Source organism: Uncinocarpus reesii, genomic scaffold (assembly GCF_000003515.1).
Source record: "Uncinocarpus reesii 1704 scaffold_2 genomic scaffold, whole genome shotgun sequence".
Classification (NCBI taxonomy): domain Eukaryota; kingdom Fungi; phylum Ascomycota; class Eurotiomycetes; order Onygenales; family Onygenaceae; genus Uncinocarpus; species Uncinocarpus reesii.
In genome coordinates, this window is record NW_003052499.1 from 29,894 (window position 1) to 44,557 (window position 14,664).

Genomic DNA, 14,664 nt, shown 5'->3' on the forward strand with positions numbered 1-14,664 from the left:
GTAAGACCGAGTTGCCGGCTTGGGAGTGGCAGCTTGGCATTTTCCCCCTTGTTAACAAACTAGTGAGTGAACTCCTTATCCTTGCGGTTGAATATTGCAACATTCACCACCGCAACGCAACACGGCAAGGGGGACACTCTGGTCTTAACGCCATCACATCCATCGGCAATGTCTGCTCTCCCTCTGTGATTGCCGTCCCTCTGTCTCGCAATCCCCATGGAGAATGTCCGCCACCCTGATTCCGCCGGTCACCAATGGTGTCCGCCGCGGACGACCTCAGCACGCCCACTCTCATAAACGTTCACAACATGCCTCGCTCTCCCATCTGTCGCACCTCTCCCCCTCCCAGACAGACCTTCTCGCTCCTCCGTCCTACGTCTTTCCTTCCTCTCCACGCTCGCCGCGCTTCTCGGCTGGGATGATGGCAAAACCCGCCAGCCTCCCATTCCACGACGACGACGCTTCTGACGTGGCAGCAGAACCTGAGAAGCATGCGCCGCATCCTGTCAAGGTGCCAGAACACAAAGGCCCTTCCCGCGCTTCTCTGTGGCTGTTGAAATCTTCCGAGCAGTGGCCTCTCCTGCACGCGATCCTAAAGGAGCGAGACTCACGCCGTATATTTTATTTTATGGGGTAATTACATAAATGCCGGTGATCATCGGGGCCCGTTTTGCAACCGTAGCTAACACTCCCATGACTACTCTAGCCTGAATTTCTGCTTTATGGTCGTCCAGCTGCTCTACGGAATTGCGACAGGTTCGTTGGGCCTTCTCAGCGACAGCATTCATATGTTATTTGATTGCTTCGCACTAGCCGTCGGCCTATCTGCGGCGGTTATGAGCAAATGGCCTCCAAGCGCTCGATTTCCCTTCGGATACGGCAAAGTGGATACTCTTGCTGGCTTCGCTAATGGCGTCTCCTTACTGTAAGCGCAATGCTACCCCCGGGACTATCAGCCTGCAGCAGCGAGCTCATACGTCTTTTACAGGATCATCAGCCTTGAAATCATATTCGAAGCCCTTGAACGATTGCTTTCTGGCAGCAAACTCAACCGGCTTGGGGAACTTTTCATTGTTTCTACACTGGGCTTGGTTGTGAACATGGTTGGCATCTTTGCGTTTGACCATGCACATCATCATGGACACGGTCATTCGCATTCACACGGCGATGGCCACCACCACCATAATGAGAATATGCACGGGATATATCTCCATATCCTCGCTGATGCTCTCGGTTCCGTTGCCGTCGTTGCATCTACGGTCCTCGTGCACTTTTTTGGCTGGCCGGGCTTCGACCCTATCGCCTCCTGTATAATTGCCGTGCTCATCTTTGTATCCGCAATTCCGCTTGTCAAGAGTACGGCCAAAACCCTTCTCCTAGCTGTGCCAGCGGACGTTGAGTACAATCTTCGGGATACTCTCGCCGGTATCAGTACCTTGCAAGGCGTGGTAGGGTACACGGTTCCAAAATTTTGGCTGGACGACACGAACCACGATAGTAAGCACAGCCATGGCGCTGGCCATCACCATCACCATCACAGTCACAGTCACCATCCATGCGACGACAGCTCAACGCACAAGCATGATTCCCTTGCGCACCATCATGCCCAGGCCGATACTCCCGACGAAACGCACACACACCATGTGCTGGGTGTCATCCACGTGATTGCTTCTCGCAGCGCGGCTCTGGCCGACGTCCAGCGTCGGACCGTGGATTATCTGCGTGAACGCAACATGGACATTCTAGTACAGGTCGAACGGGAAGGTGAGGGCCGCTGTTGGTGTGGAGGGGGGAATAAATTCATTTCATGATCGTGCCTTTTGTTGGCTGTTACTTGTGATAGTCACCTTCAATGATTCAGTCATGTACTAGGTAAAATCTTCTTCACAGTGGCGAGTCGCTTTACCTTTCGGCTTGGTGGGTGTTAGGGATGTGGATGGCGTTGAATCCGGAAGGGGTTAAAAAAAATAAAACGGATTAACTTAAGAACTGAATTCAAATACACCACCATAACTAATATTGCTCCGTTGCGATATAACAAAATCCAAGTTCGATAAGCAACGTTGACGTCCTGCCGGACGGTACTCTCGAATTGGTATTCCAAGTGCAATCGGGTTATCAAGACGCTAAGCAGTAAGTCGCATATACATATATAGCTACACATAATTTTCAACTGGACGACCGTCTCACGGCGACGTTTTGGGAAATTCTTCAATCATGGCGCAAAAACTAATCCTAAATCTTTTCAACTCTTTGCACAATAATCGCAGTAGCGGCACCACCACCGTTGCAGATCGCGGCACAGCCATATTCGCCAGGTTTCAGCTGGTGGAGCAAGGTGGTGAGAATACGTGAGCCGGAGCTACCGAGGGCGTGGCCAAGGGAGATGGCACCGCCGAGAGGGTTGACATTGGCATTTTCGAGGCCGAGAATCTTTTTGGATGGGTCAACACTACGGATAGCGAAGAGAAGTGGAAGTTGAGGGCACTTACCTTTTCGTTCGCCTTGATCACTGCAGCAAATGCTTCGTTGAATTCCCAGATGGAGATTTGATCCTTGGTGAGACCAGCTCGCTCAAGGGCAATCGGAACGGCCTTGGCGGGTGCGACTGGGAAATCGACAGGGTCAATTGCGGCATCGGCAGACGACACAATACGGGCGAGGACCCGATTTCCCGAGCTGTGTTCGCGGGCCAAGGCCTCATTGGTGATAACCAATGCAGATGCACCATCATTAAACGTTGATGCATTTCCAGCCGTGACAGTTCCCGTGCCATCGCGAACAAAAGCGGGTTTGAGACTGGCCATCTTGTCGGCACGAAGATCTTCAAAGCCCTCATCGCGAGAAACGACAACTTCGCCCTTCCTGCTTTTGACGGTTACGGGGGCAATTTCATCTGCAAATTTGTTCTCTTTCCAGGCGGCCTGCGCACGTTGATATGAACGAACCGCATACTCATCCTGCTCTTGCCTCGTAATATTGTATTTCTTGGCGGTGTTTTCTGCACAAACCCCCATGTGGAATTGGTTGTATACATCCCACAGGCCATCTTTGATCAACCCATCCTCCATCGTAGCATTTCCGAAAGCTGGCTGCTGACTTGCACGTGGGTAATAGTAAGGCACGCGGGACATATTTTCCATTCCACCGGCAACCTGCGCCTCAGCAAGACCCAGCTGGATGTTCTGTGCGGCAAGAATCACGGCTTTCATACCCGAAGCACACACTTTGTTGACGGTGAGTGCTTCTACAGAGGAAGGTAATCCAGCAAACATCGACGCTTGCCTGGCAGGTGCCTGGCCCACGGAGCCTTGTAGCACACATCCCATATAAACGTCTGTTATTTTCTCCATTGGAATCTTCGACTTCTCAACGGCAGCTTTGATTGCAACTGCACCGAGCTGTGGAGCGGGAACTGTAACAAACGAACCATTGAACTAGAATCTCCAAGTCAGCACGGCATCAAAGAGCGATGAAGAGGGGGTGGCCGGGTTTCGCACCTTCGCGGTGGGAGTTCTGGCCGCACTGAGAATATAGGCATCCTGGATTTCCCTTCGCCGAGCGGTGGACGACGAGAACTGTCGCTGGACTTGAGCTAACCTCTGTGAAGCCTGGGGCATGGATCCCAGCCGGGCAACTGCCCTCATTGAGGAATTCATATCTGCAGCGGTGGAGATATCTAAGGACAGTGTGGTAGGTTTGATAAAAGAGAAACCACAGCGAGGCGAGAGAGGAAGAGAGAAAGGCGGCAAGAGTTGAATCTGCACGTTTGGGGGAAGTGCTCCGAGACTACCCGCCGGCCGGTTTCCCCATCGGATTTGGGGAAACCCTTCCCCTCTCGGAAGTTCGGCCCCGAAATCGCGGAACCCGCCCGTATTATGTCATCGTGAGGCGAGTCGTGGCGTGACCTTGGCGCAGGCAGGCCTTTGTTTCTCCGCGATCAACGCTAGGGCTCAAGGGCTAGTCCCGGTTTGGGCTAGCTCTCTGACTAATTCAACCTCCATCTTCCTGCCCAAAGCCATCTTCATCCAAGTGTCGAACTGTCTGATCAAGACAACTCCATTGACCCGACCTCTTCTCGACTCATTCCAACCGAGCCCACCCCGTTGACGGAAGCTATTCCTTCTGCTGACCACCTGCCATCTTGAACAGCGCTTACCCCACATCTTCGTACTCGTGATCAGTCATGTCAACCTCTGCACGCCGCCGACTGATGAGAGATTTCAAGGTGAGCATCTGCCGACTCTTATCCAAGCACTTAGCAGGCAAGGCCGATATGCAATCCATATCAAGCCAGTTGAAACGTCCTACTGCTAACAGTCGCATCACCTAATAGAGGATGCAGACTGACCCTCCTGCTGGGGTTTCAGCTTCTCCTGTTGCCGACAACGTCATGACATGGTATCTTGGCCCTGCCTAAACCGCTGTTTACCCTCCATACTCATCATCGATGCAGGAATGCCGTTATAATCGGCCCAGCAGATACTCCGTTCGAGGATGGGACTTTCCGTCTTATCATGCACTTTGAAGAGCAATATCCCAATAAACCACCGGGCGTGAAGTTCGTGAGCAAAATGTTTCATCCCAACGTCTACGGAACAGGAGAGTTATGTTTGGACATATTGCAGAACCGATGGAGCCCAACATACGATGTGGCTGCGATACTCACCAGTATTCAGAGGTACGCCACCTGTCTGACTTGATCCAGCGCACATATTAATCAGGGCGGCCCGTTGCAGTTTACTGAATGATCCCAATACGTCATCACCCGCCAATGTCGAAGCCTCCAATTTGTATAAGGATAACCGCAAAGAATATGCGAAGCGGGTTCGGGAGACCGTAGAAAAAAGCTGGGAAGATTGAACTTCATTTTGCGATGCGCCGTCAACTCCCACTACCACTCACAGTATCATGCCATTTATGAATATCCATTACAGAAATCTCGATTCCCAAGTTAGCGACACTTATATGGTTGTGATGATATTTTGCTTTGCATGCGGTCGGCGATCTGCATGGAAGGCATCCTTAACACCTCATTCCTCGGTTAAACTTTTTGTATGCACAGCGAAGGGGTTCTGGCGCTGCTTGGAATGCTTTTAAACGGGAGGCTCCTTTAGTTTATCTAGCTGCTCGTTCTATGACTCTGATCCCCGGGTTTCGCGCACGGCTTAGCCATACTAGTTACAAACATGAAGATACCCTATGCATATGAGTAACTAAGCAGACGCACAAGCAGACGCACAAGTCAAATCCGGAAAGTAGTCGGTCTCTTCAACATTTAAAATATGCGCAGCGCCATTGTTTTACTGGTTTAGTTAGAGGAGCTGTAATGGTTTAAGATTGCCAGATTGAAACGGCTATCGTATGTATGTGTACTCTGTACGAACGCCAAGAAAGCAGCTGACGATGTTTGTTTTCGACGACATTGTCAGTGTTGTGGACGCAACACAGTCATCGCGCGATGTAAATACTTTGTTTCCTTCTTGTCTCCAATCTCATTTCACTCTTTCGTTCATGTGGTCTAGGTTTCGAAGCGGTTGCTTGGGTTTCAACGGTGTTGACTATCTGATCGCCTCGTCCCGTGCTCAACTCGACCCCTAGCTCATTTCACCCATCGCGGCTCGCTTGAGGCAGTTAATCGCCATCCCTCGGACACCAGGCTGCTCTCTTCCTTCGTACACTTGAGTCACTACGGGATCGCTGTCTCTTGCGACCCTTCGCCCCTGCTGAGGCCAAGATGGCGTAAGACTCCGCGCAGCTCCCCCGCTTGTTCACAATGGACGCTGATCGGTGGTGATAGGTCCGGAGGCACTGGGAGTTACAACACCATTAAGGGCGAGTTTGTGGGCTTTTACAAATACTGAGCAGGGTAAAGGTGCTAACCTTCGCTTACTGGATAGTTGTCGCACGATTTCGACCCCAGAATAAGATCGAGGTTGCCAATGGAGGTCAACCAATCGTCGAGATTGAATCAGAAGAAACATGCCGGATCAACGTACGCACGCTTCCCCATATTTATAGCTCGAGGTCGTCTTTATGCAGTTTCGGCTCAGCAGCTTCGCCTGTAAAGCCTCCCTGGTCATCGCTTTGGGGACTGACTTCAAACTGCCTTTAAAAAATCTAGTCGCGAGAAGCCGCGGGTGCATTCACATTCGACCGAATATTCGGCACAACCTCTCGGCAGCAAGACGTCTTCGAATACTCTATCCGCTCCACCGTGGACGATATATTAAACGGCTACAATGGAACGGTTTTCGCTTACGGCCAAACTGGCGCCGGTAAGTCGTATACAATGATGGGGTCCGACATTGATGACGAGGAAGGAAAGGGGATAATACCGCGTATCGTCGAGCAGATGTTTACGAGCATTATGTCAAGCCCGGGCAACATCGAGTATACCGTTCGTGTAAGTTATATGGAAATTTACATGGAACGGATCCGGGATCTTTTACTCCCGCAGAACGACAATCTTCCAGTTCACGAGGAGAAGTCTAGGGGTGTCTACGTGAAAGGTTTACTGGAGATATACGTGTCGAGTATACAGGAGGTTTACGAAGTAATGCGCAGAGGAGACGCGGCGCGGGCAGTCGCAGCAACAAACATGAACCAGGAGTCTTCCCGCTCCCACTCTATTTTTGTTATCACCATAACTCAGAAGAATGTTGAAACCGGGTCTGCAAAGAGTGGACAGCTGTTCCTTGTTGACCTGGCGGGTAGTGAAAAGGTCGGCAAAACCGGAGCGAGTGGCCAGACTCTTGAAGAAGCGAAAAAGATCAATAAGAGTCTGAGTGCACTTGGGATGGTCATAAACGCCCTTACCGATGGAAAATCGACACATATCCCTTACCGTGATTCGAAACTCACCCGTATACTGCAGGAGAGTTTAGGTGGAAATTCCCGCACAACGTTGATCATCAACTGTTCACCAAGTAGCTATAATGATGCCGAAACTATGAGCACTCTTCGCTTCGGTGTGCGAGCGAAGGCGATCAAGAACAAGGCGAAGATCAACGCGGAGTTGAGCCCTGCGGAGCTGAAACAACTGCTGAAAAAAGCACAAAATCAGGTTATGACATTTGAGAAATATATCCCATCATTGGAGTCCGAAATTCAGCTTTGGCGCACTGGCGAGCCGGTTCCTCAGGAAAAATGGGTGGTACTGAGGACTGGAGAGGGAGTCTCTGGCATAAAGCTTGATACTAGAACACCACGTCCGGCCACGCCCTCACGCCTCCAGGCGGAAGTGCGGTCAGAAACACCCAGTAGTAGACCCGATTCGAGAGTCGGTGACCGAGCCGGCACTCCTACCATTGCATTAGAGAAGGATGAGCGCGAGGAGTTCCTACGGCGTGAGAATGACCTCCAAGATCAGTTGGCCGAAAAGGAAACGCAGATTGTAGCCACAGAGAAAGTACTGGTGGAGAAGAAAGAAGAGCTTAAGATAATGAAAGAAACGGCCGTTCGAACAGGAAAGGATAATGAGAAACTCAACGCCGAAGTGAACGAGCTTCGCATGCAGCTCGAAAAGGTCTCATTTGAAGGAAAGGAAGCAGCGATTACAATGGATACTCTCAAAGATGCCAATTCAGAGCTTACAGTTGAGCTAGACGAATTGAAACAGCAGCTCCTTGACGCGAGGATGACCGCAAAGGAAACGAGTGCCGCGTTAGACGAGAAAGATCGCAAAAAGGCCGAGCGCATGGCCCAGATGATGGCTGGATTTGACCTTAAAATGGACTTCTTCTCTGAAAACGAAAGAAAGATTCAGAAGCTAGTTGAGCGAGTGGACTCGTTGCATGCAACGAGCTCGTCAGGAGAAGTGGTTGCCCCGGACGAATTTCTCGATTTGCGATCATCGCTTGTTGAGACGCAGGGCGTTGTCCGGCAGGCTGAATTGGCGATGAATGACCGGGGCAATGCTGCTGCGGACACGAAGCTACTACAGGGGATCGTCAAACTTCAGCAAGAGCTAGAGGCGGCGTTAGAACAGACCCTTGATCCTGCAGATGCGGCGGAAATTAAGCATAGGTTGGAACAGGCTTATGCTGCAGGCAGAGATATTGACACTCTGAAACTAGATAGCTTGCGAAACGAGCTCGCCCGCAAGGACGAAGAGCTCGGACGCCTCAAGCAGTCGTTGACGGAAAGTCGATCTCAGCCGAATGGGTCCGGCAATAGCGCACCCACGATCAATAGCAAAACGCTGCAACAGCAGATCGCTGACTTTGATACTATGAAGAAATCCCTGATGCGTGATCTTCAAAATCGGTGTGAAAGAGTCGTCGAGCTTGAAATTTCGCTCGATGAAGCGCGCGAACAGTATAAGCACGTCGTGCAATCCTCCAACAATCGGCAGCAACAAAAGAAAATGGCTTTCTTGGAACGGAATCTCGAGCAATTGACACACGTACAAAGGCAACTTGTGGAGCAAAATAGCAGCCTGAAAAGAGAGGTTGCGATTGCGGAGCGGAAGCTGATCGCTCGCAATGAGAGGATCGAGAGCTTAGAGACTCTTCTCCAGGAGAGCCAGGAGAAGCTTACGGCTGCGAATCACCGGTATGGCCCCTTGCTATGACTTTTAGACAACCAACTGACCCTGTGCTTTTCTGCCAATGTAGATTTGAAGTGCAACTCAGCGCCGTCAAAGAACGGCTAGAGGCCGCCAAAGCCGGGTCCACCCGTGGCCTGCCATCTTCCGACGGTTCATCATTCAGTTTTGGAGGGTCGCGAATAGCAAAGCCGCTTCGGGGTGGCGGCGGGACGGAGCATCCGAATCCGATTATTTCCAGTGTTCAAGCACACGACTCAGGGAAGGGCAAACGCACCAGCTGGTTTTTCAACCAGCGATGATCCAGGACAGAGGGTAGCTTGGGCTTTTTGTTTGACATTTCTCCACTGGGGTGTTGTCTGGGATGATGATGACGATTATGAGTATTGTTGGATATTCTGTGCGGGTGGCTACAAGTATTTTCCTGGTGCTCTGCGCTGGACCCTTCCTAGTCATATATTCGACGCGATGATACCTATTAGACCTGAATATCACACATTTCGCGGACCTGGCCGTCTCTTTGTTGCTGGTGGCTCAGAGCACAATCACATGATATTCTCACATGCCAACAAGCTCCTCCCAACTGACTTTCATCCAAACTGCGATGCTGCGTCCTCGCTTGCTGAGCCTGCAGATGCAATTCAACTATTGTTATTCTTAGTGGCTTATGAAGTAATTGGTTACTGCTGATTTGTATATCTTTTTGATTTTGCATTATTTCTAATCCTGTCTTTGAACGCCCATCTTCCGCCGCGCTTGGTAGAGAGCACATACTCGCTGTGGGGTTGTTGGCAAGCTCAAGAGCTGCACCAAAGACAGCTGAGCTTTGCCCCAGAGTCATCTCCCTTCCCGACACTCTCCCCTCTCCCTTAGCGGCTATTGTGTCGCCGTGAACATGGGCAAGACCCCAGCTGTTATCTTCGTCGTGAGGTCCGCCCCCCCACCACTGCTTCCGGCGCCGTTTGTGTTCGAATCTTGCTAATGGTCTTTTGGTTCTGCTCGCAGACACGGGGCCCGCCTTGACGCAGTTGATAAGCAATGGCATCTCACCTCTCCCACTCCTTACGATCCCCCTCTCACGTACGGCGGCTGGAATCAATCACGTGCCCTTGGGGTGCGAATCGAACGTCTACTGAGGGAGCGGGAGCAATGCAACCGCAAGCCCAGCGTATCGGAGGAATCGAAGAGTTCGCCAGCTTCGGCAGATGAGGGCCCGAGTCCCAAAGCCGGCCTGCTCGCACCGGGAAGCCCACGGCGGAAACAACAAATCATCATCCACTGCTCACCGTTTCTCCGCTGCGTGCAAACCGCAATTGCCATAAGTTCTGGAGTAAGCCAGGGTCGTGGTATCCGCTCCGATTCACCTTCATCCACTTCCGCTTCCAGGAGCGTTGCGGAGGATGGCTCTCTACATGACAGCTCGACGACTCCACACCCACAACTCGATTCCGAAGATAGTCGGGGTGAGCACACCAAGCCGGATACTACTGCAAATAGAAAAGTTAAACGGGGCTGTTTATTGCGGCTAGATGCATTTCTTGGAGAGTGGTTGACTCCTGATTACTTTGACCAAATACCCCCGCCGCCAGGTTCGGTTATGATGGTAGCAAGTGCAAAAGCCGATCTTTTACGCCCTGCTGAAATTATTGAATTGACATCTCCAGCTGACGTTGTTTCGGCTTCTGGCTTTTTCCCAGGTGGCTGGAATAGATCATCCACTAGCCCTGTCGAAAGAAGTGTTGGTTCCTCTGGAGCCACACAGAATCCTCCTGGCAGATTACGTTCGGGTACCCTTGATAGTGGCTCCGGCGGCATTCATTCTGGCAAGCGGCCGATGCTTTCCAAACTCACCACATCCACGGCGAATACCGACAGCGGTTATATCCCCCCAACGCCAACTTACGCAGTGAAGTCATCAGACCCTATTCCACGCGGGTATGTGTCGCACGCACGCGACGCCTGTGTTGAAGTGGATTATCAGTGGGATAGTATGCGTGAGCCTCAGAACTGGGGAAGCGGCGGAGAGTATGGGGAAGAATGGAGCTCTATGCACGAAAGATTCCGCAATGGGCTGGAACGCATGATAGCATGGTACAAGTCGCGCCAATCGGTGGAGGTTCAAGACTGCAAGGTATCGGATAAGGGCGAAGATGCCGCTGACGATACCGAAACGGTCCTTATTCTGGTTTCGCATGGTGCTGGGTGCAATGCCTTGATCGGCGCTCTCACTAACCGCCCAGCATTACTCGACATTGGAATATCGTCACTTACCATGGCGGTGCGGAAAGCAGAGCCTACGTCTCACCCAGGCGGTGGCCTGTTGCATCAAGACGGCCCTTCCGCGCTGGTTGATGTTTCCGATGAGTATGATGTGAGTGTCCTTGCATCCACTGACCACTTGCGAATGGCTAGCGGCAGTCCCATTTCCAGCCCGGTATCCTCCCGGGGATTCCCAACCCCAGATCATTCTCATCGACAGAGATTTGGTTCGATTTCGAGTTCTTTTAGTTCACGAGGTAGCTTCTCGATGGGTGATTCCACCACTCGAACCTTCGGCTATCCCAAGATCTCGCAGCATACTCCTTCGCGGTCAATGTTTGCGACCCGATCGTCATCGGGGCTTTGGGGTTCCATATCATCTTCCGACCCTGCAGATGATATCATTCCGAATTTTGGCGATACTAAAGATTCTGAAACACCAGAAAAGGGTGCACCAGAGAGTGGCCATATAGCCGTCGAGGATACGGCGGTTACATCACCCACACCACGCGTACGGCAGACTAACTATGGTTTATGGAGCAATGCTCCAGCGACTTCAGATCGAGAACCTATAGGCAAAAGGCGGTGGACCGTCACAGATCATTAGCGTTGCTAGGAAAATTGCGTGCATTCCGGTTGGCTTATATGTAGGAATCGGTACCTTGTGCTTTGAAGCTTTGGGAATAGGACGGCTAGCCCGGCGTTTTTGCAGTGATGACATGGACTATTTGGAATTCTTGACTTTACTATTAACTACTGCCTTTGGCGCACCTCGATGATAAAGCCCGACATGATGTGTGAAAATCCAAAGCCCTTGTTTAGTTAATGTAGCCGCACTGGTGCTGGAGCACTATTAGTTGATCTATTATAGTTAAGTCTGCGGGAATGCCCCGCCACTGCTATTTTTAACTATTGCTCTGGAGTCTGAAGGAACTAGTTAATTAGAGGCCCAGCCTCCCAGCTCAAGCATTAACAGTGATTCAGCATGGATTTCACAGCCATGTTGTTCATTAATCACCCAAAAGGAACCAGCTACAGGCACCATGCAGCCAGCCAGCCCAGTTGATAGTTAATGGTTTGTTTGGGTTGTGTTCCTGATGACTGTGAGGCCAGCCATTGCTGAGCAACCCACCAATTCCCCTCCTCAACCGCCCCAACACTGCACCACGAGCAACAACAAGACAATCCGCGCTTGGGCTTCGTCACAGTCACTCGAGACTGTACCCCCAACTCACCCGGAAAAGTTACCCTTGATCCTCGATATTCCAAGCACCGACCCCCATGTCTGCCACGGAGGTTGCTGGCTTGTCAACGACCTTCAATAGCGGTCGAGACGGGCCCCCGGATCTCCGGCTCCTTCATTACAACGACGTTTATCATGTAGAGTACGTTGAGACGTGTCATACTGCCTTGCTGACAAGCTTGCTAACGGATTGTTTTAAAGAACCAACTCTGCAGACCCCGTTGGAGGGACCCCGCGTTTCCAGACCCTCGTCAACTACTATAGAAACCATTCCAAGTTTGCTGGTCTACCTGAGCTGCTAACATTTTTCTCCGGTGATGCATTTAATCCCAGCCTGGAGAGTACCGTTACCAAGGGTCGCCATATGGTTCCATTTCTGAACCGCGCGGGTACAAATGTTGCATGTGTTGGTGTAAGTGGCTTGTCTGTTTACAGGCTGTGCGACCCAGCGCTAACTAACCAATCGATGCTGGGCAGAATCACGATCTTGACTTTGGCATAGCGCAGTTCAGACATTTGCGTAGCCAATGCAAATTTCCCTGGCTGCTGGCGAACGTCCTGGATCCCACGCTGGGAGAGGGGGTCTCGTTAGCTGGATGCGAGAAAACATGTATGCTAGTATCCTCGAATGGGATTAAAATCGGCGTCATTGGTCTAGGGGAGAGAGAGTGGTATGGTGCCTTTCTTTGCCTTTTCAGTGCCTGATAACTATCTAACATTGAACCTTCCAACCCAGGCTTGCAACAATCAATTCCCTGCCCCCGAATCTCATCTACAAGTCCGCATCCGAAACGGCAAAAGAGCTGGTGCCTGCGCTGCGCGAACAAGGGGCCGAGATTGTCATCGCCATCACCCACCAGCGAGAACCGAACGACAACAAGCTAGCAAACAATCTACCAGAAGGGCTGGTCGACATCATCCTAGGCGGCCACGATCATTACTATCTGCACAATATCATCAATGGAGTGCATGTTTTACGCTCGGGAACAGACTTTAGGCAATTTAGCTACATAGAGGCGTGGCGGAGAAAAGGCGGCCCTGGATGGGAATTCACCATCACTCGACGAGATGTCGTTCGTTCAATTCCCGAGGACCCTTCGACCGTCCACTTAGTAGAGAAGTTGACGTCCTCGTTACAGGCAAAGCTCCAAAAGCCAATTGGATACACAGCTACTCCTCTTGATGGTCGATTTTCTACCGTCCGGACTGGTGAATCAAACCTTGGGAATTTCGTTTGTGACCTGATGCGGTTCTATCACGGAGCAGATTGCGGCCTGATGGCTGCCGGAACAATCCGCGGCGACCAAGTCTACCCTCCTGGCGTCCTTCGCGTCAAGGATATCTTAAATTGCTTTCCCTTTGAAGACCCAGTGGTTGTGATAAAAATAACCGGATTAGCTCTTCGTGGAGCCCTCGAGAATGGGGTCAGCCAACTTCCGGCTTTGGAAGGCCGTTTCCCCCAAGTCTCTAACATTCGGTTTGCATTCTCTACTTTGAAGCCACGTGGTTCCAGGGTACTTTGGGCGAAGGTGGGTGGAGACGAGCTTGATGACCAGAAGATGTACACGGTGGCAACAAGAGGATACATGGCAAGAGGAAAGGATGGGTTTTCGACCTTGCTTGTTCAGAGCGAGGGCGGCAGCGCGGAAGAAGTGGTGTCTGAAGAAGATGGGTTACTGATCAGCACCATTCTCCGGCAATACTTCCTCAGCCTGAAGGTTCTGGGGAAGTGGCATAGGTTTAGTCGAAGCCTCCATCGTCACTGGGAAGGCGTGCACCAGCAGTTGCATTGTGACGGTTGGATTCGATCCCCAAGCGCACAATCTGTGACACCAAATGTGAAATCGACTACCACCGCTCGAAGTCCCTCGCCAACCCCTAGTTTTCATTATGTCGCCCGGAGACGACTCGCAGGCCCTGCGAAGAACATTCGTGCTGCATCACCTAGCGTCGATGATGATAGTGAGGGCAACCTCATGGATACGGAGTCCGACTCGGAAGCTGAAATTCTTTCGCGACCACGGACTTATATCACGAAACTGGCCACATCACCAGATGACGCGGACCACCGAGAACATCTTGCGCGGCAAGTCCTCCGCCGATGGCGCCAGAAGGTCGGATTGAACGATGCCAAGGTGCAAACTGTTGGGGACGCACAGGATGACAAGTTTCCGCCCTGGACCAGAGTCATCGCACCAAAGCTTGAAGATAGAATCATTCGCGCAGATTAGCCGACTAGGTAGCAGATGTTATTAGACGCTCTAACTATTCCCTTGTCTTCTCTGAGAACACAAAAGCTGGCCTCCGTCGCAGGACCCAGAATTAAAATTAGGACGCAACGAGATGAGATGAAACCCCTCGGCAGGGCAGTCGCCATGTTTTCGCCGTCGTACTGATGTTTTAGGGGGCCAACCGTCTTGCTCTAAGGAGCCTTTCTGTGGCGATATCAACACAGCAGGGACTCGCGTGCGCAGACGGCGCCAGTCTGCCCTGCCAAGCCCGCCCGCCGCCTGCCAAGCCCCGCCAAGCCGCTCCTAAACTTGCCAAACGGGTTTAAGCTCCCGACCGGGCGGCCGGTCTTGGCATCACTGGCGGATGCGGCATTTTTGGCTTC

The 14,664-nt window shown here is 51.6% G+C and overlaps 5 protein-coding genes across 5 annotated transcripts; 4 read left to right on the forward strand and 1 right to left on the reverse strand.

The window, feature by feature from the left end:
- Positions 1 to 722: 722 nt before the first annotated feature.
- UREG_02970 (uncharacterized protein) lies at positions 723 to 1,872 on the forward strand (the record flags this gene model as incomplete). The annotated part of the gene is made up of 4 exons (XM_002543408.1): positions 723 to 756; positions 814 to 925; positions 989 to 1,764; positions 1,844 to 1,872. 4 exons carry the CDS (start codon positions 723 to 725, stop codon positions 1,870 to 1,872), a joined length of 951 nt encoding a protein of 316 aa, XP_002543454.1.
- A 363-nt stretch (positions 1,873 to 2,235) lies between these two features.
- Positions 2,236 to 3,620, reverse strand: UREG_02971 (acetyl-CoA acetyltransferase; the record flags this gene model as incomplete). Its single annotated transcript, XM_002543409.1, has 3 exons — positions 2,236 to 2,433; positions 2,493 to 3,437; positions 3,501 to 3,620. 3 exons carry the CDS (start codon positions 3,618 to 3,620, stop codon positions 2,236 to 2,238), a joined length of 1,263 nt encoding a protein of 420 aa, XP_002543455.1.
- Positions 3,621 to 6,295: 2,675 nt separating this feature from the next.
- On the forward strand, positions 6,296 to 8,575 carry UREG_02972 (kinesin heavy chain; the record flags this gene model as incomplete). The annotated part of the gene is made up of 1 exon (XM_002543410.1): positions 6,296 to 8,575. The coding sequence occupies one exon, from the start codon at positions 6,296 to 6,298 to the stop codon at positions 8,573 to 8,575; it is 2,280 nt and encodes a 759-aa protein (XP_002543456.1).
- An 868-nt stretch (positions 8,576 to 9,443) lies between these two features.
- UREG_02973 (uncharacterized protein) lies at positions 9,444 to 11,056 on the forward strand (the record flags this gene model as incomplete). Its single annotated transcript, XM_002543411.1, has 3 exons — positions 9,444 to 9,473; positions 9,585 to 10,919; positions 10,961 to 11,056. 3 exons carry the CDS (start codon positions 9,444 to 9,446, stop codon positions 11,054 to 11,056), a joined length of 1,461 nt encoding a protein of 486 aa, XP_002543457.1.
- Positions 11,057 to 12,088: 1,032 nt separating this feature from the next.
- On the forward strand, positions 12,089 to 14,281 carry UREG_02974 (uncharacterized protein; the record flags this gene model as incomplete). The annotated part of the gene is made up of 4 exons (XM_002543412.1): positions 12,089 to 12,192; positions 12,252 to 12,462; positions 12,528 to 12,721; positions 12,787 to 14,281. 4 exons carry the CDS (start codon positions 12,089 to 12,091, stop codon positions 14,279 to 14,281), a joined length of 2,004 nt encoding a protein of 667 aa, XP_002543458.1.
- Positions 14,282 to 14,664: the final 383 nt, after the last annotated feature.